Source organism: Gopherus evgoodei, chromosome 6 (genome assembly GCF_007399415.2).
Source record: "Gopherus evgoodei ecotype Sinaloan lineage chromosome 6, rGopEvg1_v1.p, whole genome shotgun sequence".
NCBI classification, from domain to species: Eukaryota; Metazoa; Chordata; order Testudines; family Testudinidae; genus Gopherus; species Gopherus evgoodei.
The window spans coordinates 101,537,347-101,560,957 of NC_044327.1; the positions used below are offsets into that span (position 1 = coordinate 101,537,347).

The 23,611-nt window shown below is 41.7% G+C and overlaps 1 protein-coding gene across 2 annotated transcripts in view; it reads left to right on the forward strand.

Moving 5' to 3' along the window:
* Window positions 1-23,611, forward strand: part of PLPP1 (phospholipid phosphatase 1) — a 121,349-nt gene that overhangs the window by 30,530 nt on the left and 67,208 nt on the right. The window contains exons 2-3 of one of the 2 annotated variants that reach the window (XM_030567545.1): window positions 14,412-14,563; window positions 20,463-20,743. In XM_030567545.1, coding sequence (XP_030423405.1) covers window positions 14,412-14,563; window positions 20,463-20,743 — 433 coding nt within the window. The remainder of the gene's footprint in view (window positions 1-14,411; window positions 14,564-20,462; window positions 20,744-23,611) is intronic. The other variant, XM_030567544.1, reaches the window with a different exon arrangement.

Consider the following 23,611-nt stretch of genomic DNA (forward strand, 5'->3'; position numbering starts at 1 on the left):
TGAACATCTTAAAATTCATAAATATGAAATACTGGATTGCGTACAGCAAGTTGGTTATAGCGTGAAGGGGTCTGAGTCAGTCCGGTTCTATAAAATGCTTTGGGTACACACGTTTCACCCACCTGAATTCTTTATTGTTGCTGCACATAGTGTATGTAATAGCTGGAAAGAAACATGATTTCTTTGCCTCCCTACGGCTGCACATGGGAAGCAAGAGTGAATTCCCAGTATAGTCCTGTTTCATTGTTTGTTTACAAAGGAACATGGGGGAGCTCTTTCTTTGCTGTGTATTACTTTACTTATGGGATTAGGTTGTTCTTGCCTCAGCATCTTTTTCAGATCGTAGCTGTAGGCTTGTCATTATAGCGAGAGTGGTGTTTGGCGACACTGCAGTCTGCTTTGCATGCCAAAATTTCCAGATCTCTGGTCTGCAGGACTTGTGAGGGTTTATGAAGCACTGCAAAACCTCCAACTTTGCATGTTGAGGTAATGTCACTTCAGTAGTGCTTCTGTGATGAGTGTAGCTACAAGCGGAACACGGAGTTTTGGCTGAGGCTGAAGACTAAGAACTAGAGAGAGAGATTCGGGAATGTCCGGGGCGTAACACGTACAGCAGTAGCTGGCATAGATTTTAAATCTTGGAACAAAGCGATGCTAGGCCTGGTCAGCATTAAAGTAAAAACTGGACTTGCTCATGGAAGGGAATGGTGGAAAGGTGCATTGTGGGGGACTGGGAGGAGGATGAAATGATCTATTGAAGGCAGAACATTTTAAACTATAAATCGCTTTACTCACATTGCAGACTCAAAGCAAAGCAGCAGCATTGCAAGGTGTGAATATCTCATTTTGATGCCCTAGTTTAGTAAAACTACTTACAGGTCACTGTTGGCAATCTAGATGACTGGCCAGATTCTCTGAAAAGAGAGAAGATTTTTATTGGGGAGCAGGGAGCGGGAGGGGATTGGGGATGGAGGGGAGAAGAACAAGTGAGTAAAATCTACAGGGTTTAGTTAGTGGCAGGAGAAAGTGGAGGAAGAACAAATGGACACTTCTTTCTTCTGCGCCTCCTTACTGATAAATGTCCCATACCTCATCACCCATCTTAGTCTTAGTCATGCCTTCTGTGCCCAGTATTCCTCCTCCTTACTGGTTTCAGAGTGGTAGCCTGTTTGTCTGTATCAGGTTAAACAACGAGGAGTCCTTGTGGCACCTTGGAGACCAACAAATTTATTTGGGCATAAGCTTTTGTGGGCTAAAACTCACTTCATCAGATGCATGGAGTGAAAGATACAGTAAGTAGTATATATTGCAGCACATGAAAAGATGGACTACATATACTGCTTTCTGTATTTTTCCACTCCATGCATCTGATGAAGTGGGTTTTAGCCCACAAAAGCTTATGCCCAAATAAATTTTAGTCTCTAAGGTGCCACTAGGACTCCTCATTGTTTCTCCTCCTTACTGTACTACTAAGCAAGAACCTGAAGCTAACTGCCTAGTTAAATCTTTTTTTTTTACCCCTTGCTTTTAGAGATTCTTAAATGGCAAAACAAAATAATAAACCTTGAGTAATTAAAAAATCCATGTTTTGACAAGAAGTGTTGAGTTTATATAAAGTTAACTTTTTGTACTGGAAAGCCCCTTTAAAATACCCAGGGTGGAATTCTTCTCAGGCCCAGAAGAAGCTGAATTCTGTTGATCAAGTGAATATTATAACTTTCAAAAAGTGAGAAGGGTTGAACAGCAAAGGATTATGATTTGGTTAAACTTGTCATAACTAGTAGTAAAAACATTCTTTCATTTAGGGTTCTCATAGAGTGCTACACAAACACAAGTACACAGTGGATGTACTTGCGGAGCTGGCAAGTATAAATAAAGAACCTTCAAAGGCAAAAAATAAATTGGATTTGTGCCTGGAGTGTTCCTTTTGGTTTATGTATGAAAGGTATATGGATTTCTACAAAATTTTCTGCTTAATGTTTACATTAGATATTCAGATCTTCTCCAGTCTAAGACCAGACTTGTAAAATTATGACATGAGAGAAAGAGGACGAAAGATGAGAAGGAACAGAATTCATAGACCTTGTCAAATTGGAAAATTGCCATTATTGGTTACCAGCTGGTGCAAACCATAGTGCGGATTTGTAAAGCTGCTATTTTTTGCTAGTGGGAGTCACGCACTGTGTGTGTGTGTTTGTTCTGCCCACTTTCTCCGCTGTTCCCCCCCAATATATAGAGGGGTTTACACCACTACAGCTGTGATCCTGTAGGTAGCAGACTTTAAAACTCTAGTGTAGTTGGGGAGAGTTGTGCTTTACTCTGTTAGCTGGGTCAAGGTGAATTCTACAACATGCCCTGTCTATTAATTTAAAATTGCACTTGTTAAATACACCTTTAAAAAAAAAAAGTTAAATGGATGTTAATGATTGACATCGGCAAAACCAGAAGAGAACAGAATTAACATTCATGTGTGTGAGAATATGTATCTGGTCCTTATGGTGGAAGTATAAAGAATGTTAAGTTGAGTTTGTGCCCTCTTTAATCCTTTTACAAGTTCTTTTTTAAAGAGCCCTTTTGCATAGCCAATTTCTCTTGCTCCCTGAAAATAAGTAATCAAAAACCTTTAAACACAGACCAAACTTTTTTTCTTTTAAAAATCATCCTTAGCTGATCATATCTTCTAAGTAGCCCACCACCTAATTATCCTGGCTGCAAGCAGTCTGTCACTGAATATCTAGTGATGATCTAATGCAGAGCAGCAGCTGCTGCTGACAAGCACACATTGCCCTGTAGCTATATTGGGTATATGCTTCAGACTTTGAGCCTGGCAGTGGGTTCATGCCAAAGATTTCTGCCTGCCAGACTCAATACAGATCAGGCTTAGGTCTCTCATCTCTTATGCTAGACCCTGTCTCCTGACAAATCTGAGGGAAGCCTCTGATTTAATACCTTGAGAGCTGTGTGAGGACTTTGTAGTAAAGTGCTGCTGGCTTCTCAAAAACACAATAAGGCTCTGGAGTACAGAAGGCCATATTCAGGACTTTTTTTAAAAAAAAGCTTTAATTCTTCAAGCATTATGTGAGTAACCATGTTGGTTCACTATAGACATCACCTTGCAACTATTCATGCTTTCAGTAGCCCTTTTGGTTGCTGTTGCCTTGGCACATTGAGTTGGAAAGCTGAACAATTTGATAATTTAGCTGCCTGTTTTTATATCATGTTACTCAGCTATGGAGCTATTTTGCCTTTCAGATTATGCCTCCTCTTGCACAAAAGTTACTCATTAGACATGCAGGTTAGAGAAGGGCTTTGAGTTTAGTAAAATTTGTTTTACTGTGGACAGGCATGTAAAAGGTCATGAGAACTTTCCAGACATGCAGACCATGTCTGTACTAAAAAGCTTTGCAAAAAGTTCCCCTAGCCACTGACACCAGTTCAGCTGTATGGGTGGTAGCACCTACTGCAGACAAGGCTCTTGCAGCTACTGGTCTTTCCTGCTCACTCAGTTAACCCTGTTACAGCTGAACAAGTGTTAGGCCTGGTTCTGAGCTCTGCTTCTGAGATTTTCCAGTTTAGACACAACCTTACATGCTGGGAGGAATAGCAGCCTTGTGCTTAAGGTACTGGAGAGAGAAACTGATTTATATATTCTAGATATTCACTTTTTATCTCTGCCACAGGTTTAGTGTGTGGCAGTGGGCAAGTTACCTAACTAAACTCTCTGCCTCAGTTCCTCTCTGTAAAATGCCTCTAACTCAGGAGAGTAGTGGTCACCAGACGCTTGGATTGTACAGTAATGTGTGGGGTCATCCGTATACATAGATCATGAATGACTGAAACCCATCCTGCAAATGAACCTCTTACTGGCTTAATAGCCAAACCTGGTTTTTGTCCTTGGAGGCAGATTTTGGCTAACCCCATACAACCTATTGTTTAAACCCAATCCTTGCTTATAGTTGTGTTTTTACCTGTCCCCCTCCCCCATGTGTGTAAAGACCCAACTTATAGTTCTTCCTCTATCCTCAGTTCTTTTCTTCCTCTTGTCTTTGATATCCCCCCATCCCACCCCCACCTCCACCTCTGGTCCTCTTTGACTTTGGAAGTAATTCTGATTGAGAAGAAAGCAGATGAATAGAGAGGCAAGTTGTAAGAACTTCTATTTTACCTTTGTTTTACGCCTCCCTATTCTATTAACTCTACTGTCCAGAATATGACTTTCTTCACTTGTGATGTAACCCAAACATGGCTAAATAGAACCCCGACATCAGCACTGACAGCATTTGAAGTATTTTTGTGTGTCCGCCAGCACTGCTGGAGAGAGACCAGACCAGTTTTTATATGAAGACTCCTTCAATCTTCTGGACTAAATGGAATGACTGTTAGGAGTGCTATAGTCCAGATGTAGCACTGTCAGCACTACAGCCTTGATCAGGTTATTTTCTAGACAGCAAAGTGACTTCAAGAATCTTACCAGGTGGAGATATGGAGGAGCAGCTGTCTGAAGTTTATAATGTCTATAAACGTGATGATGAGAGAGAAACTAGAATCTCTTCTTGCTCCATTTAATAAGCACAGAAGTCAAAGTACCTGAATGCCCTACTTATTTGCATGTGCACTCATATTTTGAAGAAGCGTTGCTCTCTGAGAACACGGTCAGTATCTTGACAAATATCCTCAGTGATACAGAATAGGAAGGCTATTCTTACAGTTTTTGATTTGACCTGTGGCGTGATTTCCTCAGGAGACTTTTTCCCAAAAATTATCTAGAGTGCTGATTTGTGACTAGATTGATGACCTGTTGAAGTCTTCATGCCTTCTGCCATTGCATGGTGGGTATATTTGAAGTAGATTGGCACTGTAAGTTTAGTAATTCAACATCTTTTTTTTTTTTTTAAGACTAAGACTTCAGATGGCTTCTCATACGCATTAGATAAGATTGAGCACTGCGAGTTGAGCATTGTTTGAGTAATGTGACATCTGAGCAATCAGAGAGAGCTTATATTCCCCTAACACTGTAATAGTGAATACATACTTGCCACAGAGAGAGAATATCCATTGCTGTAATGGTGATGAGGGCTTGTGCTCCTCCAGTTGACTTGCCCTCTCCTAATAATACCAATTTATGCTTGGATGGGTCTAGGTCTGCCAGCCATTTTTATAAACTTCATTAAGTAAAAATCTGTCTCCCAGTCTGGTTCTAAGCATTCATAGGAAATTATCAAAGCCATAACAAGGCATATTAGCACCCAGGGCAAGCAAGCATATTTTCACCCCCTTGAGGCGGGGTGTGTGCGTGTGTTGGTGGTGGTGGGAAGGTATGCGAGGTCATATGCCCCACTCTCAGATTTGCACCTTCCGTTTAGCATAGAGGTTTTCAAACTATTGCCTCCTGCTTGGAGCCAGTAGATTGGAAGCTGGTGGGAGCTGCACAGGCCCCTGGCTCTCAGCACTGTGGAAGCTGGAGCACTGACTGGCAACTCTCCCTGCTCTGCTCCCCAGGCAGGGTGGGTGGCACAATCAGCAGCCTGTTCTTGCCTCTCCCCAACAGAGCCCAGCACTGCCCACTGGAGCTGACCCCTGTCCACGCAGCCTGGCTGCCATGATGATCTAAGCAATCATTTGCTGCTGCTCTGGGGCTCCTGGCTCTGCTGCTTGGTCACTGGTGCCCTGGCACTCCTGGCTCTGCTCTCTGGAGCAGTGGCAGAGCCAGTCGCACCAGGGCAGTGGGAAGTGAGCACATCGGGGAGTGTCTCATGGCAGCCAGGCTCAGAGGCCAGCTCCAGGGGCAGCACTGGGCTCCTTTGAGGAGAGGCAAGAGCACGTTAGCATGCAGCTCAGAGCTGCCTGGGGAGCATGCAGTTGCGGAGAGGTGGCACAGCTTGGGGAGCAGTGCAGGAAGGGTTGTCAGGCAGCCAGTCCGAACCCCAATTCCCACAGTGCAGAGAGCCAGAGGTCCAAGGAGGCCAGGTGGCTCCCACCAGCTTCGGGTTCACCACCTCCTGGCAGGAGGTAACAGTTTTTAAATTGTGGGACTTGCCACCCCATTTTTCTGCCCCCACTACTTTGTGCCCTGGGTGGCTGCCCTGCTCGCCCCACCCTGTTTGTGGTCCTGGAAATTATGGCAATGGAATATAATCAAGTCATGAAAAACTGATACCAGTAGCATAACACCGTCTTGATAAGGCAGTGTCTTTGTTTTGGTTAGTGTGACACTGTAAAGGGTGGAGAATTAACCAGAGGCAAATTCATAAAGCTAGGGCGTCGAACTTACAGTCAGCAGAAGGGTAATTAAATTGTAATTGTATGTCTCATCCAGAAACTAGACTTTTTATTCTCAGCATTCCTAGAATGTATATCCTTTTGCTGGAACATGTTAAAGGCAGGAAACAGTCCATGGCAACTCTTAGACTTTTAATCTTCTTGTATGCTGGGGAAATTTAGTTGTCTTGCAGTAGAGCATTGTATCTCTTTTTGTAGACACTGCTCTAAGTATATTTTAAAAGTAAAAAGTAAAGCTGAAGTTTTTTTTTAAAAAAAAGAAAACTATGTAAATATTTAGAACTTCCTCCACCAGAATGCAACAGTTTTAAGGTAGGTTGAACCTAAAACTTCTTACCTGTTGAGGCAAAAGTCAATTTTCTTTTCTAACGGTTTTGAGATTGGTGCACTCAAACTTGCATTTTTGGTTTCTACTGGATGAGATTGTACAGCACTAAACATGAGAAAATGTGAGAAGGCTGTGGGACTGGACAGTATACCAACTGAGCCATTTTAACCATTAGCTCATGAGGAGGAAAAGGTGGTGGTTGTAGTTAACTTTATTCAACTTAACTTTTCCATACTGGAAGAACATCTGAGTGGAGGAAGAATACATTGGTCCCTGTCTTCAAACATAAAGGACATATGCAAGAAAGTAGTGGTCATTGACCCATTACATTTAATGTCATGTCACATGAAGAAATGGTTGGAAAGAATTGAGAAAAAGCTTTGGGAGGAGCTGGAGCATCAAGTAAGTGACAACCAATTCAGATTTCTGCCAGGAAGGTCAACAATGGATTACACTGTTTGTAGCCTGAATATTGCAGGAGAAGTACAAGGAGAATTAAAAGTAATTGCACTTAGTGTTTATGGATTTAGAGAGTTTGATGGGTTTCCTAAGAAATTTGTTCTGGTGGTGCCCGTGGTGCAATCTTCCTGAAACGTTTTCAGACTATCACGGACATATGTGAGGGTAGCACAATAGTAGTGAGAAACAGCTGTGGCTACACTGAAGCCTGTGAAGACTGATCCTTTACATAGACCTACCCTAAGCCCATTCCTATTTGTGATATAATGTCTACCTTAACACAGGAGTTTAGGGGACAGGCTTCATTGGAGCATGCTTTTTGCTGATGTCATTGTGCTGTGAAGATAAATACAAACTGAAAAGGGACCCTATGGAGGTCTGCATTAGAGGTCTGTGCGCTATGGAGGTCTGCATTAGAAGAAAAATGGCTTACAAATCAGCTCACAAAAAAATGAATATATCCAATACTTCATTGAGAGGGACAATGAGGAGCCAGTAAAACCAGATGGTGTAGTGTTTAAAATCTGTACAACAATTTCACTATCAAGCCATAATGTGGCTCCTAACATCCACATGCCCATGAAGAGCACTTTATGGAAATACAAGGAGTCCTCTAATGAGAATATGCTGAGCAAACTAGAGAGGAAAGTTACAGATACAAGGTGCGTGAGGTAATATCTTTTTATTGGATCAACGTCTGTTGGTGAGAGAGACTTTTGAGCTACGCAGAGCTCTTCTTCGGGTCTGGGAAACTTACGCAGGCATAGTCTACACTACAGAGTTCGGTTGACGTAAGGCAGCTTATGTCGACCTAATCATGTCAGTGTACAGATTACAGCAGGGGTAGGCAACTCATGGCATGGGTGCCGAAGGCGGCACGCAAGCTGGTTTTCAGTGGCACTCATATTGCCCAGATCCTGGCCACCGGCCCGGGGGGCTCTACATTTTAATTTAATTTTAAATGAAGCTTCTTAAACACTTCAAAAACCTTATTTACTTTACATACAAAAATCATTTAGTTATATATTATAGACCTATAGAAAGAGACCTTATAAAAACGTTAAAATGTATTGCTGGCATGCAAAACCTTAAATTACAGTGAATAAATGAAGACTCGGCACACCACTTCTGAAAGGTTGCTGACCCCTGCACTACAGTCTTGCTCCTGACAATGTAAGTGCCTTACTGCCCTGACATCATAACTCCACCTCCATCAGAGGGCTTATGTTGGTGTAGTTAGGGTGATGCAGTGTCCGTGTACAGCGTTACTTACCTCTGCTGTTTGGATGTCATTCTTGTCAATTTCATGGTTCCCTGCTGGAGCCTTGCACCTGCTCACAGCCCTGGTGGTCACCCGTGTGTGTGTGTTTGTGTCTCTCTGCTCCAAGCACGGCTGCTGCCCAGAACTCCATGCACAACATCTAGGGGTTCCTCTTAATACAAAACAGAATCATCTTGAACTCCCACCTAGTGACGGGAAAACTAAACACCAATCTATGGCACTTCTAAAAGGCTTCCCCTCTCGCCAGCACTATATTTGTTTTTAAGGAGGGAAAAAGGAACCCATTATTGGTTTGGGAAAGCACCACCAGAACAATTTGAAAGCATATGACCATGAGTATACATCCACCCAGAGTATGGTGGGCAGTGTCCTTTTGGTCTCAGTTTCTCACCTTGCAATGTGAAAGTCCAGCACACCACTCTCCTCTCTCTCCACTCGCAGCTGGTGTCCTTGGCCAGCGAAGACCCACTAACGTCTCCCCTCCCACCTGCCTACCCCATGTCCATCCCCCCACTCCCCCAGTGACTGGAGAGGTGTTAACAGGCCACTTCACCTTGAATGGTGTATTGAAATATGTATTAACTAGTTATGCTAAACCAGTGGGTCTCAACCTGTGGGCTGCATGCAGTCCAATTAGCACACTGCTGCACCCAGCTCAGCTGTATGCTAAAGGCTGCCCCAAGTGGCCCAGGTAACACATTTATGGGCTACATATGCAGCTCACAATGATAAGGAAGGTGAGAACCACTGTGCTAAACAATCTACTCCACCTTGTATTTAGCTGTGACACTGTAAGTTTCCCAGACCTGAAGAAGAGCTCTGTAGAGACTGTGTAAGCTCAAAAGCTTGTCTCTGTCCAACAGAAGTTAGTCCAATAAAATGTTACCTCACCCACCTTGTATCCCTGTCTTGGAACTGACACTGCTACAACAACACTGCATAAAGAGCAAAGTGCAGGATAATTAGGTCTGCCATAATGTGTGGGTTGGAATGTGGCCAACGAGGAAGAGAACAACTACTTCATGTTGTCACAATGAGCGTGCGTATGTGAATGCTGGGTAAAAATGAACTGGTCAGCTTTGCAATGAAATAGTACAAGCCATGATGCTGATACTGCCCCCGACCACGGAAAAGCTGAGGGAGTACGTGACCTGACAAGATGTGGTGGCCAAAGAGGACAAAGACTACAAGGAAGATGTAGAGAAAAGTCCTTCAACATGCTGAAGGAGTACATGAAGAAGGCTGGTGTCGGTTTGGAAGCCACACTGGACAATATATAGAGTTGAACAGGAGCCACCAAATATGATTCAATGGGACAAGGCAAAGAAGATTTGGATGAGTTTGTACATGGGTTTTCTCAGTATCTGCAAGAATTGTTTGTTGAAAATAAAATGACTTTCAGATACTGACCACTCTCATTCCTCAGAACTTTTGTCTGGAACAGATTTACTCCATAGTTCATCTAACTTGGCTGTCATAGCACTCCACTAATTGTAGGCTGTCATACCACACAATACCACTTGTGGTGGTTTGGTGCTTCATGTTTTCTCTATGGTGGCTTTTATGCCAAAGGATTTTGAGTGTCATAAGATGTTTGTATAAACAGGAATTCTTTCATTCACCAGTGCAATGCAACTACTTCTGGGATGAAACAGCAGCTGTTTGAGACACAACTATGCTGGACAGTCTTTCCTGGACAAAAAGTGAATAGTGCATCAAATTACAGCTACATGGGAAATCTTAATCAGACACCACCCTCCTTGGAAAAGTGCCATAACCAATTCAGTGTCCCCAGATGATGATCAGAGCAAGGGCTTTACCTCTCAGCTGAAAGGGAGCACCTTCAGTAGTGTTCTCCTAACACCCCCAAACCTTTTACTGAAAGGGAAGAATACTAATTGAAGGTCCTCGCTGGAGAACTGACCAGGCTTTATGCCACCTGATGATGATGATATACTACTATCTCCAATTTTTTTTTTATCTCCTGGAACTGGAACGGACCTCGAAAGGTCATTGAGTCCAGCCCCCCTGCCTTAACTAGCAGGACCAAATACTGATTTTTTTTTGCCCCAGATCCCTAGGTGGTCCCCTCAAGGGTAGAACTCACAACCCTGGGTTTAGCAGGCTAATGCTCAAACCACTGAGCCATCCCCTCTCCCCAATCTGATGTATGTTCTTGCCACAATAATATGGCTGTGGACAATTAAAATTAAAGTACTCTTAACATGACTGGGATAAAAGTACACTTAATATGTTAACTTGCAGTCTTTATTATCTGCTTTTTTTTTTTTTTTTTTACTAGCACCCAAAAGTGTGCTAACATCTCCTAGTATGGACAAGCTTACAAAGAAAGGGCCGTATCCTGCAGATACTTATATGCCTGAATAAATAGCCATGTGCAAATCTTATGGGACTGTTGGTGTGAATAAAATTACTGTCATGCATATTCTGTGTATGATCAGGGTGTAAGTGCAGATAAGATATGGGAGGAGTAAGGGAAAAGGAGAAACATCTAGTAAGACAGTCTGGGTACTTGGTTACTAGTGCACAGCATGATGAAGCAAAAAAATTGACACACAATGAATAATTGCCTACAAGAAACGTGCCATTGCTGAAGTGGGTTCTGGAGGAGGGAGTATAGCTTTGGAGACTGCCTCAAGGAGGATGTTCATGCATAGGCTTTGACAGTGAAGAGAATGAAAATGACTTTGGGAGAAGTGGCCAAATAGGCATTCTGGCTGCCCTCTCCTAGGTGGGATGTAGAGCGTGTGGGTGAGCATACAGAAAGATCGAAGTGCATCTGTAGAGAGAGATTTTGTTTCATAGGGACCTGACAATGGTGAGAGACAGCTTACACGTAACACATTGGAGAAGGGGGAGCCATTGCAGCAATTCAAAGGGGTTTGTGGATGATGTCAAATATACTCTGTTTGCGTTTGAATTTGTAATTCCTTTAACTTGGAGTTGCATTTTGTGTCCCTTCTCATTAATGCCTACAAACCATTCTGGGGGCAGAGATTCATTCTAATGAAGCTAAACAGGTGGTAAGTTAACTGAATCTTGTTGGGTTTTGGTTGCTTCATGAAAACTAGAGCATCTGTAACATTTTGATGTGAATTAAATGCCATGTTATAGCTGTGTTTGTCCCAGGAAATGAGACAAGATAGATGATGTACTATCTTTTATTGAATCAACTTGTGTTGGTGGAATTGGATGGATTTTTGAGCTTCACAAAGCTCTTCCTCAGGTCTGGAGAAAGTAACTGGAACCTCTGCTAATTAAATGCATGCTCATCATGTTAAGTCTTACACCTGTGCTCTGTTACATTTTAACTTGTGCTGTACTTTCTCTTAGGGTTTTGCACACTTGTCACTTTCAGCTGCTAGTCACTAACCAAAACAATGAGGTCAACATGGCTCGTAGCCCAGAAGCAATTTAGATTTTGAGAAGAATGGTGCTTGGAGAATTCCTGACCCGAGAGAGCTGAGTGGTGGTGGTTCTGTGTAGCAGTAGATGCATGTTAACTAAGCTTTTACCTTTTGGAAGGCCTGCTTTGAAATATTAACCAATAGCTGATGCTCCAAAGACAAACGTTTCACCCTTACAATACAGCTAGCCAGCTCTACAATTCTGTATGCAGGCCTGGAGATTAAGTTTTCCCTTGATCTCCTTGTTTATATCTTGAATTATGTGGAGGAGACAAAAAATAAATCTGCCTGTAAGCAACCTGACTTATACTTTTTTCTTTAGCTAATGAGATTGCTACTCTGCTACATCCTCATAAGTCTTTCTTAGAGCAGCAAAGGTTGGGGAGTGGGCCCTAGGTTGCATCCATACACTTGCTATGCTGGTGATCTAGAAGATCCCAGGGTAGCTGTTGGTTATAGACAAGAAATTATCTATCCTGCTAAAATACAGCTCTTCACTGAATCTCTGCCATGCATACAGAAGATGAAATGGCACAGTTTTTTGTTTCTCTTTTGATATATATTATCTTAGACTTTGGGTTTGATCTAATTAATAGGAGTAAAGGGGTGGTGTTGGGGGGAGGGAAGAGCATGGTTTTGAGTAATGATGATGTAGTTAGTGGGGAGGCAAGAGACTTGGTCTTTGACAATGTTGGCTTACAGTTACTAGAGTGCTTGATTTTGTATTTGTCTCAATGCCATTATTTGTTTGAATCTTGCGGGTGTTTCCTGTTGACTAAAGTACAGATAAGAAGCTCAGTGTTGTACAGACAAGGTCTCATAGGTTTGTTAGGATGCTTGGATACCATTGTGATAAGCACAGAACTATTTGGTTAAGTAGATGGAAAAACATTATCTCAGACAGACCTCTTCAAGGCGGTACTTTTTCAGCATCAAAGGAATACGTTCATTATCAGTGTCCCTTGTGTGTGGTTTTTGCTTGCCTATTCTCGTAAGCAGCGCTCTCCTCTGTAACTTGCATGAGGGACTGTAGTTTGCTGCAGTGAGCAAAATTCTTAAATCAATATATTGGGCACTTAAATATTCTTCACTGTGAACTTAATGACTTCTGTAGCACAAAGTGTGGGTGGGGGAGGGGGAGGAGAGGCTTCCAATCTTCCACCCCCAGCCACACAACTTTGCTCTCTTCCAATGTTCTGTTGTTGGCTTCTTTTCTTCTTCTGCCCCTCCCATGCCTACCTGCCCCTCCCATGCCTACCTGCTGTCAGTTTCCTCCTTCTGGGCCCTTACAGAGGGATTGGAGGTTCCTTCCCTCTCTCACAGAGGAGGGATGTTTCTCTTGGCGGGGTGGCAAAGTTCTTCCTCCTCTCTGATTGAAAGACTGAGAGATGTCTGACAGAAAATTCCCTCCACTATTTCATTCCTTCCTGGTGAGGGGACTGAAGAGCAGGATTGCTGCTGACCTGATCTGTTGCCTCATGCTAGATCAGAACATCTGTTGTAAATGCTACTTGGAGTCTTGGTCACGGCTTTATACTGAGAAACATCCAAAATGGAGCATAGAATAAAGTGCTCTCACATCACCAGCTGGGGAGTCACTAGGTCTTTACATGGGACCAGGGTAAGGGGAGAATTAACCTCCTTCTATTTTTAATTTGTCCAGTTGATTAGTTTAATCTTTCATTTCCATTGCTTAATCACTTCTCTCTCCCGCCACTCCCAAATTCCAATTCATCCAATTTTGGGGTTTATTTTACTACTCACTGTTTTACATACTGGAAGAAGAAATAATTTCTATCCCCAGACAGCTAAAGAGGGACTATGGTGACTTAGTGTTTTTGAGTTTTAACCTATTCTGAACCTCTGTAGAGCCAGCTGATCAAAGAACTAAACCTAGTAAAAATGCCACCCTGGGCTTTCGATATGACTGCCGAAGCTTCTGCACACCTCTGACCAGGCAATTTCTGTAGATCATATCATCATGATTAAGGTGATTTTAAAAGTGTTTTTTAGTAAATGTTGACTCCTGAAGGCTTCCAGCACAGATAGTGACCATGTTTGTTCCATAGCTCTATCCAGTATGCATGAACTGGGGAAAGCATGTGTAAAAGCATTCTTCCCTCCTCTTCCACCCCACCCCCCCAGCTGCTTTACCTCCCCTCAACCTCCCTGCTTTGGTGAAAATAAAATGAAACAATTTGCACTCTCTGGAGTTGGGGAGTTGGCCAGAGAATAAAGGGCCAGTTGGACCTTGCTTAAGAGTAGGATCAGCGCTGAAGAGGCACACTGGTCAACTTAACAGATGCCTCAAAACTGTTCAAAGAGTCCTATTTTTGGAATATTTTATACTGGATACACAGCCAGTACACTGGTGAGGGTGGAGGGAAATTCTGATTATTCTGTCCTTCTCTGCGCTTATGAACATGTACACTAGCAATTTTCAGCTAAGGGCCATGAAGCCTAGAAAACAGCCTTTTGGTAAAAAACCCCAAACCTATAACCTTCTGACTTGCTGCATGTTTTTTCTTTCCTTTTGAGCACTTATTTCTCTCTGATGGAAAATGCTTGGATAGTGTTTCTGATTAAAATTTCTGAATTTTCCTGTGTAATATTTTAATTTTATTCCTTTTGCTAGCGGGCCTGCCTTTTGCCATTCTCACTGCGAGGCATATCCCCTTCCAGAGAGGAGTTTTCTGTAGTGATGAATCTATCCAGTACCCTATCAAAGATGACACCATTTCTTATGAGTTGTTAGCAGGAATAATTGTTCCTTTCAATGTAATCATTGTAAGTTAAACCTATTTTTCTCCATTACATTCAATTTTAGTAGGTGGGAGTGGGGGGGTATAAATGATTTATTACTAGATTAATATATTGGTTAAAGCAGTGCATTCGTCTTGAAAACAAGGACAAACTCCTCTGTCCTTACTCCAAGTGGAGTTAAAGTAACGTGTTTGTTTGGGTCAGGATACCTAAAGGTTTCTTATTGGCCCCAATTAATAAATTCCATCAGAAAGTGAACACCTTGTCATGACAGTGGCACATATATTTTGATTATAGATGTCTTATTCACATTTGAGGCATTACGGGACTAATGGCTCCTTTTCCTAGTTACAAGTATATATCTTAAACCAGAAAGTAAAATGTACTGCAATCTTGTATGTTCTCTGAGAGTGTCTCTAAAATATAAGAGCTTGAGACAACTGCTTCAGTTTAAGTACTAATTTGCCACCCAATGGTCTGATACTTCCATATAGAGAAAACAAAGCTGTAAATTCTGACTTCTGAAGAGTAGAAGACGGAGGCTACCAGTCAGAATTGATTGCAAACAGTAGCTTGTAGTAGATGTAAAACTTAATTTACACCAAATAAGCAGGAGTGGTGAATAAGAGTGGGTTCTTCACATGCTATTGCATTCGGTATTTTGTTTACATCAAGGATAAAATTTGGCTTGGTGCAAAAGACTACCGTCAGCATCAATACTTATTACCCTGGTTATAGTTAATGCTGCCTGCTCTAGAAGCAGTTCAACGCTTTTAACCGTTTTAAAGCAAGTATCGTGGAACTCCCTCAATTTTTTTGTACAACTTTAACATGGCTGTATAGTCACGGCACCAGGGCTGGGAGAGAGCTCTCTCAGTGCTGTAAAAAACCCAACCCCATGAGGGGAGTAGCTCCCAGCGCTGTCTATACTACCACTTTACAGCGCTGAAACTTGCAGCACTTGGGGGTGGTTTTTTACACCCCTGAATGAGAAAGGTGCAGCACTGTAAAGTGACAGTGTAGACAAGGCCTTAGCAATTGGCTGAACAAGAAGTAGGACTGAGTGGACTTGTAGGCTCTAAAGTTTTACGTTTTTGAGTGCAGTTTGTAACAAAAAAATCTACAAGTTACACTTCCGTGATAAAGAGATTGCACCACAGAACTTGTATGAGGTGAATTGAACAATAGTATTTCTTCATTTTTACAGTGCAAATATTATAAAAAATAATATAAAGTGAGCACTATAAACTTTGTATTCTGTGTTGTAATAGAAATCAATATATTTGAAAATGTAGAAAAACACCCAAAAATATTTAATTTCAATTGGTATTCTGTTGTTTAACAGTGCTATTAATCATGATTAATTGTTTTAGTTAATCGTGTGAGTTAACTGTGGTTAATCGACAGTCCTAGTCTTTTTGTTCCTCTGTAAAGCACAAGTGTTTTCTTGAAATGCTTAAATTTAAAACGGCCTATGTCTGAGGTGCTCTAAGTTAAAATCTGAAAGGTTACAGATAAATATCAAGCTTAGAATTGTCAAACTCTCACTTTTTGGGGGATTGATAGATTTTTTTAAAGGCAAAAGGGACCCATTATAATCATTTAGGCCTTGGCTACACTTGTGAGTTAGAGCACAGTAAAGCAGCCCTGGGCACCCTAACTCACTCCCCATCCATACTGGCAAGGCACGTAGAGCGCTCTGACTCCGCGGCTACAGCACTGCTGGTACTCCACCTCTGCAAGTGGAATAACGTTTGCTGTGCCCCCGCTGGAGCGCCACGGCACCAGTGTTAACGAGATGTTGCGTTACTGTGCTGCGATCAGCCTCTGGAAACATCCCATAATCCCCTTAAGTCAAGTGGCCACTCTTGTCGTCGTTGTGAAATCAGCTGCAGGAATGTGGAAATGCCCTTTCAAAGCTCCGTTTCGTAGAAGCTGGCTGCTTATTTACTGTTTGCTTTGAATGAGTGAGAGAGAGGCAGGAGGAGGGGAGTCTGAACTTACAATACAACATGCTAACACACTCTCTCTCTTCCCCCCCCCCATAGACACAACAGACTCCCTGTTACACTCCACCCCCTCCCATTTGAAAAGCATGTTGCAGTCACTTGCATGCTGGGATAGCTGCTCCCAATGCCACTGCAAATGTGGCCATGCCAGTGCACTTGAAGCTGTCAGTGTGGACAGACTGCAGCGCTTTCCCTACTGTGCTCTACGAAGGCAGGTTTACCTCGCAGCGCTCTAAGGGCATGGCTACACTTGCAGATGTAGTTTTATAGCGTACATAACACAGGCCATAGAGTTCACCCAGATTCCTGCATAAAACTTTACTTGTAGTTGCCTGGCACACTTTTTTTTTTTTTTTTTTTTTTTTTTTTTTTTTGGTAATATAAAGATCTCCAATCTTCATCTTAAGCTAAGTGTCAGAGCTGGGACTAGTAGCCAGGGCTGCCATGTCCCAATCTGGCACCTTATCCCCTGGACCTTTCCTGCTGCTTTAGGAGCAGACCTTTTGCGTATAGGACCGCTCCACGCTTAACTTTAAGCATGTGCATTTGTGGGAGTGTGTTGTGTGTTTTGGTTTTTGTGTTTTTTTTTTTTGGTGGGGGGGGTAGGGCGTGAGCCCATTGATGAGAAGGACTTCTGGCCACAGATAAAACGTCAACATTTCTGAAAGTGAAGTGTTCAACTCTTCCTTTTCAAATAACTAGGATAACTCTAGGCTAATAGTAAACTGGCAAACTTGAAAAGTAGCAGTTTTTTTCTGATCCGCTTGCTGGTGATGTCAGCAGCCATCTTATAAGGGGGTGAACAGACTTCCCACCAGATTTTTTTTTAAAGCAGGCTTAGCAGGAGGAAGCAGTAATGTTGAAAACAAAGTATCGTGTCTTGTTTTTTTTTTTCTGGTTCTGTTAATTTCTCCTCAGGCTGTATACACCATTTACTAAAGGAGGAAAGTGGGTCCAGGGCTCTGCTCTGATTTCTCTTTACACTGATGTAGCCCCATTGACTTCAGTGGGGTTCTAGTTCTCAGCAGGATGAGATCAGAATCACAGCCAGTGTCCACAATAAGATAACTTTTTACTTGCTTTCACAGATAAAGTCACTTCTTGGAAGCCACTGCCACTGGCTGTTCAAGAACTGCTAATTGTAATTTAATTTTTTTTTCATATGCAACTTGTTGGCTGTGTGAGGAGAAACTTTTCACTAAGAGCTTTCAAAACCCCGACCTCTGTTTTGCTGGTGTAAATCAAAGTAACCCCTTTGATTTTCATGTCTTTTAGTGGTACAGGGAACAGAATTTGAGCTGCCAGCACAAAGCAAAATGAATACAGCTTTCATTAAATACAAACTTCATCTTTAATATTAAAGTCTTCTGTGTGTGTGTGTGTTTGTTTGATCCTAACTTAAACGAAAGGGGGTTGTAAACCTATAACTGGAGTGCCTTTGTGTACTTGTATGTAATATATCCTGTGCTTCCCTCCCTCTTCCCTGTGGGCCCTCTGTGCCCCATGCTCACATACTTGCACACACAGGCCCCCAGACAGTCAACATCCTTCCAGATGAAAATGGGATCTCTGAGGGTCTGATCCAGCACCCATTTGAGTCAATGGAAAGGTTCCCAATTGACTTCAGTGGTCATTTGGATCAGTCCCCTAAACAGCACTACTGGGCCTTTCTTTACTGGGGCCCAGAATCAGTCAGGTTCTCAAGTATGTGTCTGACTTCTAGCATAGGAGTAGTCCTATTTCTGAAGTTAAACACTTGCTTAAGTACATTGCTGAAGTGGGGCCTGTTTAGGGAAATGCTGCTTAGCATTTCCAGATCAGGAAAACTAGACAGCAAGATATCCAGTCTGGGAATTGCAGTAATGCTTTACTTGTATTATAGCAATTTGAAGTATATTTTATTTTAAAGGGTGATACTACTACAATAGTAATGTAATTGGCTTCTGAAATATTGGGGCTACAATCCACAGATGTTAAAATGTGAGGGAAAAAACAGGTATGGCTTAATACCTTTTACACACAGGAGCGGTCTTGCAACTGAACAACCTGTTTATAAAGAATTTTTAAAATTTTGGGTAGAGTAATGTGAGCCACAAGACTAAGTCCACTTGCACCTTACTGAATATCTTCCAACCAGGAGTCTCTGTGTTTTGATTTGGTTGTTTGGGTGAGGGTGGCATGTGACTGTATGCTCTGCAGCAAAATTGATACAGACTCCTTCTTGCCCACCCATCTATCCCCGAAGCTGTTAACTGTCTTGTTCCACAGAAGTGGATAGCACGTGTCCTATGGGATAGATAGTAGGAAAGAGATTGCTAACATTTTTGTTGTGCTAAAAGTAATGTTTCACATTCAATGAGTTCACTAAGTGTATGTCTACACTACGCACCTTTTAGTGACACAATTGTGCAGCTACAGCTCTGCTGCTACAGCCACACTGCTAAAAGGCACGCAGTGTAGCCACTGTTTGTCGTCAGGAGAGAGCTCTCCTGCTGACAAAACGCTGTTCACACTAGCTCTTTTTGTTGGCAAAATTTTTATTGTTTGGGGAGTAGAGGAGTGGCGTTTAATACCCTGGAAAAACAAATGTTTTGTCATTCAGGTTCCATGTTGACAAAGCCTAACTTACATCTTGCTCTGATGCTGAGTGTAAAAATTGTCAGTCCTATACACATGGTTGATCCATTGCCTTGCACCTTGTAGCTACTTACATCTGTAAAAAGTAAGTGTAAATCAGAGTGGCAGCATTTTACAGTTATTTTGCACAGGTCTAAACAACTAGACAAAGTGCAAAGCAGTAGAAAATCAAGCCCTGCTTTTCTTGATCCTTAAAAATATGTCTTCAGAAGTAGAACAATACTGAATTTTGTTAATTAGCATAATTCAAACTATTTTCAGTCATTTCTAAACAGCTTTCCATGTGTGCATGGAAGGAAAAAACTTCCCATTACGTTAGTTGCCTTAGTGGGATGGGTCTCTTTTGTTCATCGGATTTTTTTTCACTAGGTTGACTGATGATTCAAATCCAACATTTCTGCTTCTTTCTCACCTGTAACTGTGTATATAATGACATTGGATTAAGTAGTTTTATATTTATAACAAAATTACTTTTTACCCATTTCCCACAAGAGACTGAAGTGAAGGGAGAAAACACTGAAAACCTCTTGGTTTTATGAACACAAGAGAATACTTTGTTCTACCACTACGATGCCAAAAATAGAAAAAAATCAGATATGTGAAGCATTCTCAATATTTTTATTAAAACTTAGCTTCCTAGAGGAAACCTGTCTTTAAAGATTATATTTAACTGAGGAATAGGAGGTTCCCATTTTACAGAATTGGCCTTTAGCACCTCTGGCACAAGTATTCAGATTCAGCCTTTTCAATTAAGGTTGTTACTTCCGAAAACCATGCTTCTGGCATAGCTGATAAATTCTGTTCAGAAGAAGGCTAAGAATGAACGGAAAGTTCACTTAGAATTAAATGTCTCTTGGGAAGGGGCTACTCATCAAATTGAGTGTGAAGTAGTGTGGGAAAGGTGGGGAGGGGGTTTGTTTTTTTTCTCTGAGGAAAAAGACTCAAGTTTCCAGTGTTTCTATTAAAACCATCACAATTACAACTGAATATAAGGCAGAGAATGAGAACAAACTATATTGTTTTATATTAAAGCTGTTTAAAATTACGTTGGCTCAGCCATTGGAATTTATACTTCTGAGTGACTCCCAGAAAATTTTTGCTTCCCCCAGCTTAACAATTGTACAAGATTTAAAACAGGAAATTACACAAATATTGATGAGATTTACGACAACTGTTGATTGTTTGTGTGGTTTTTTTGGTTTTTGTGTTTATTTTTTTCCTCTAAGGAGACATAGGTGTGTTTCTCTATTTAACTTGTCTTTATCTCTGTTTTTCAGATAATCGTAGGAGAAGGCCTGTCTGTCTATTATAACTGTTTGCACTCGAATTCATTTGTCAGAAATAACTACATAGCCACTATTTACAAAGCCATTGGGACCTTCATTTTTGGTGCGGCGGCTAGCCAATCCCTGACGGATATTGCCAAGTACTCCATAGGTAGACTGCGGCCCCACTTCCTGGCTATATGTCAACCAGATTGGACACGAGTCAACTGCAGTCTAGGTTACATTGAAAACTTCCCATGTCAAGGTGACAAAGTACAAGTTAATGAGGGAAGGTGAGTAACCTAATGTACTTTGGTCTTCAAGGATGTTATCTTGTATTGTAAATCCCTGGAGTCAATGAGGGTTTGATGGGTTGATTTCTCCTACTACATGCTCCAGGAGTCCATTGGAATGGATTTAGTGATCTAATAGACATACAGTGAACCTCAAAGCACATGCTCAGACTATCTTCTTTTATCTCTCCTCCTCTTTCCTCTAAACCCACAAATTTATTCTTTATAAGCTATAGGACAGGGGTCACAACCTTTCAGAAGTGGTGTGCCAAGTCTTCATTTATTCGCTGTAATTTAAGGTTTTGCATGCCAGTAATACATTTTTTACATTTACAGGGGCCATGGATGGAACCCGAGACTGGCAGCGGGCTGAGTAGGGGCAGGACCCCAGGCCGGCAGCGGACTGAGCTGCTCAGCCCGCTGCCTTTCTGGGGTTCTGTCTGCCAGCCGGGGTCCTGGCTGCTGGCACCGCTCAGCCCGCTGCTGGCCTGGGGTTCTGTCCATCCAGGCCGGCAGCGGGCTGAACAGGGCCGTCGGCTGGGACCCCAGGCTGGCAGCAGTGTGCCACTATAAAATCAGTTCACGTGCCGCCTTTGGCACATGTGCCATAGGTTGCTGACCCCTGCTATAGGAACAGGACTTCAGCTTATACACAAAGTACTGTTTTTTTCAGTAGTTTCCTTCATCAATTTTGGGTGACCAGAAATGTGCACCAGCCCTTTAAATTGGTAGTTTTGGGGGCAGTCAAATAAGAACCATTTGGAAAGGAAACCACTGTATATTCTTCCTGAATGAATAAGTCTGAAAGCTGCCTTTCCAGGCTTTTCTGGGGTGAGTTTGAGGAAGGGAGAATAATTTATTCATATTTTAAAATAGAAGCATAAGTTAATCAAAAACAGATGTATTTGTATAAAATGTATAACAGGCAAGAAGATAGTGTTGTGCATTTTGTCCATTAAAAGCCCAAATAACTAATTTTTAACAAACATTTAATATCCATTGAAACTAAGAGGTGAAAAGGGAAACAAATTAATAGAAACAGATGTGCTGTGACATGCTTCAAAAGTGACCCGTATTTGTTCCCCCTTCTGCCAGTGTCCTGTAATCCGATATCTGTCTGAGGAATGTCCTCAAACAGCCAATAATGTTAAGTGTTGAAATTTTAGATTTAGTTTGAAGTATTTTTCAGAATAAACAATCCTGGTATTAAAATGGCTTGAACTCCTGGCAAGTTCTTTTTGTTCTATATACTTGGACTGCTTGCAGTTAGGAAACTTCACCAACTGACTTCCCTTTTTTAAAAAACAAACAAAAAAACTGGAAAGTTTTTTAATAGGGAGAATTTCTTCAGACTGAAGAACTTCTACATCTCTTTAGTTCCATCATTCCACTTCTGCATTACCCAGCTTTCCCAAAATCTCAGTCCCCTTCAGAGCTCTTATAATACCACAGGGTCCCCTTATAACCAGGGAAAAGTGTAGTGACTTGAATTCATTTGGGACCAGGTTCTGCCCTTTGACAAATGTACAATATCCATTAAAGTACCTGGAAGATGTACATACATTAGACAATAGTACTTGGTCCCTGACTTGGAATATTGTTTTTGTCTATTACAGACAAAATTTATAATAGTGTGGACAGCACTTCATTAAAAACATACTCCATAGGTAAACCACAGCTTACTCTGTTGAGTGAATTGTAGAGTAGATGACTTTTTTGCTTTCTATTCAGGGCTTTGTTTTTTTCCTGATTGTCTTTGGCCACAATACATTCAATCTTTGTTCAGTTAACTTGAGTTCATTCAGACCATAATTCTTGGACAGGCTTCTCACGTGTGGGTAGCTGTGTTTAGTCAGAATACCCATTCTTAAATGTTCACTCCAATATCTCCTTCTAGAAAGGTAAGTGGTCTATTTTAGTGTGTATGGGGTGTGGGGGTGTTTTTTGGGGGGGAGGGGAGGGTTGGTTTGTGTGTGTGTGTGTGTGTGTGTGTGTGTGTGTGTGTGTGTTTGTTTTTGTTTTTTAAATCAAGTACTTCCTCCATGACTGCCTACTTCAGGCAGGGAAATGGCACCAAAATCCCATTTTCATGAAAATTGTTGTCCTTTGAAACTTTTCATAAGGCATTGGCTTCTTTTCCAGGAACACTGACTAAGCAACTTTTCCAAAGAACTCTGACTTACAGTAGAAGTAGCTTAAAAAGCAGGAATAATTTAAAAGGAATTGTCTTTTTCTTGAATTTTCTGCCCAACGGTAGTTTGAGTGTGTGTATTTGTATTTAACTTTGTTACAATGGACAGTAAAATGGAGGAACAGAAGTGTCTTGAGATTAAATAGGAGCAGAAGCAATATCTTGGCAGTGTGGTATCTTGTCAGCTTTGCTTTAGTTAAATACAAAACTAAAAAATTGCAACAGCCAAAAGTCTCAAGTTCATATCAAGCAAGGGAAGGTAAGTGATATATATGTAATGTGTAGGCTCTGCAAGCTCACTTGTTCTCTAGACCAGTTTTGTCCTTCATATGACCTTCTGCAACTTGAGCTATTTTTGTCTATAGTTGTAACATTTGACCACTGTTGCTCAAAATAAGTTTTGTTACACGGGACACTAACTTTTGGTATTATACATCTATACAGAAAAACAGATGGGTTGTGTTTGAAACTTAGACTTAGAACTCTGGTGTCTTTCCAGGTAGAAGGGGGCAGGGGGAAGCTGCACAGACTCCGCCTGTTGAAGGAGAATGTACTAAGGGTTTAGTTACATTCAGCACAGACCAGGGTCTAAATGCAGCTTTGGTAGCACTCCGTTAACTACTTCAGTGGGGTTTGCTCAGACAGTGGCTGAACCGGCCTCTCCTTTAAGAAATCTC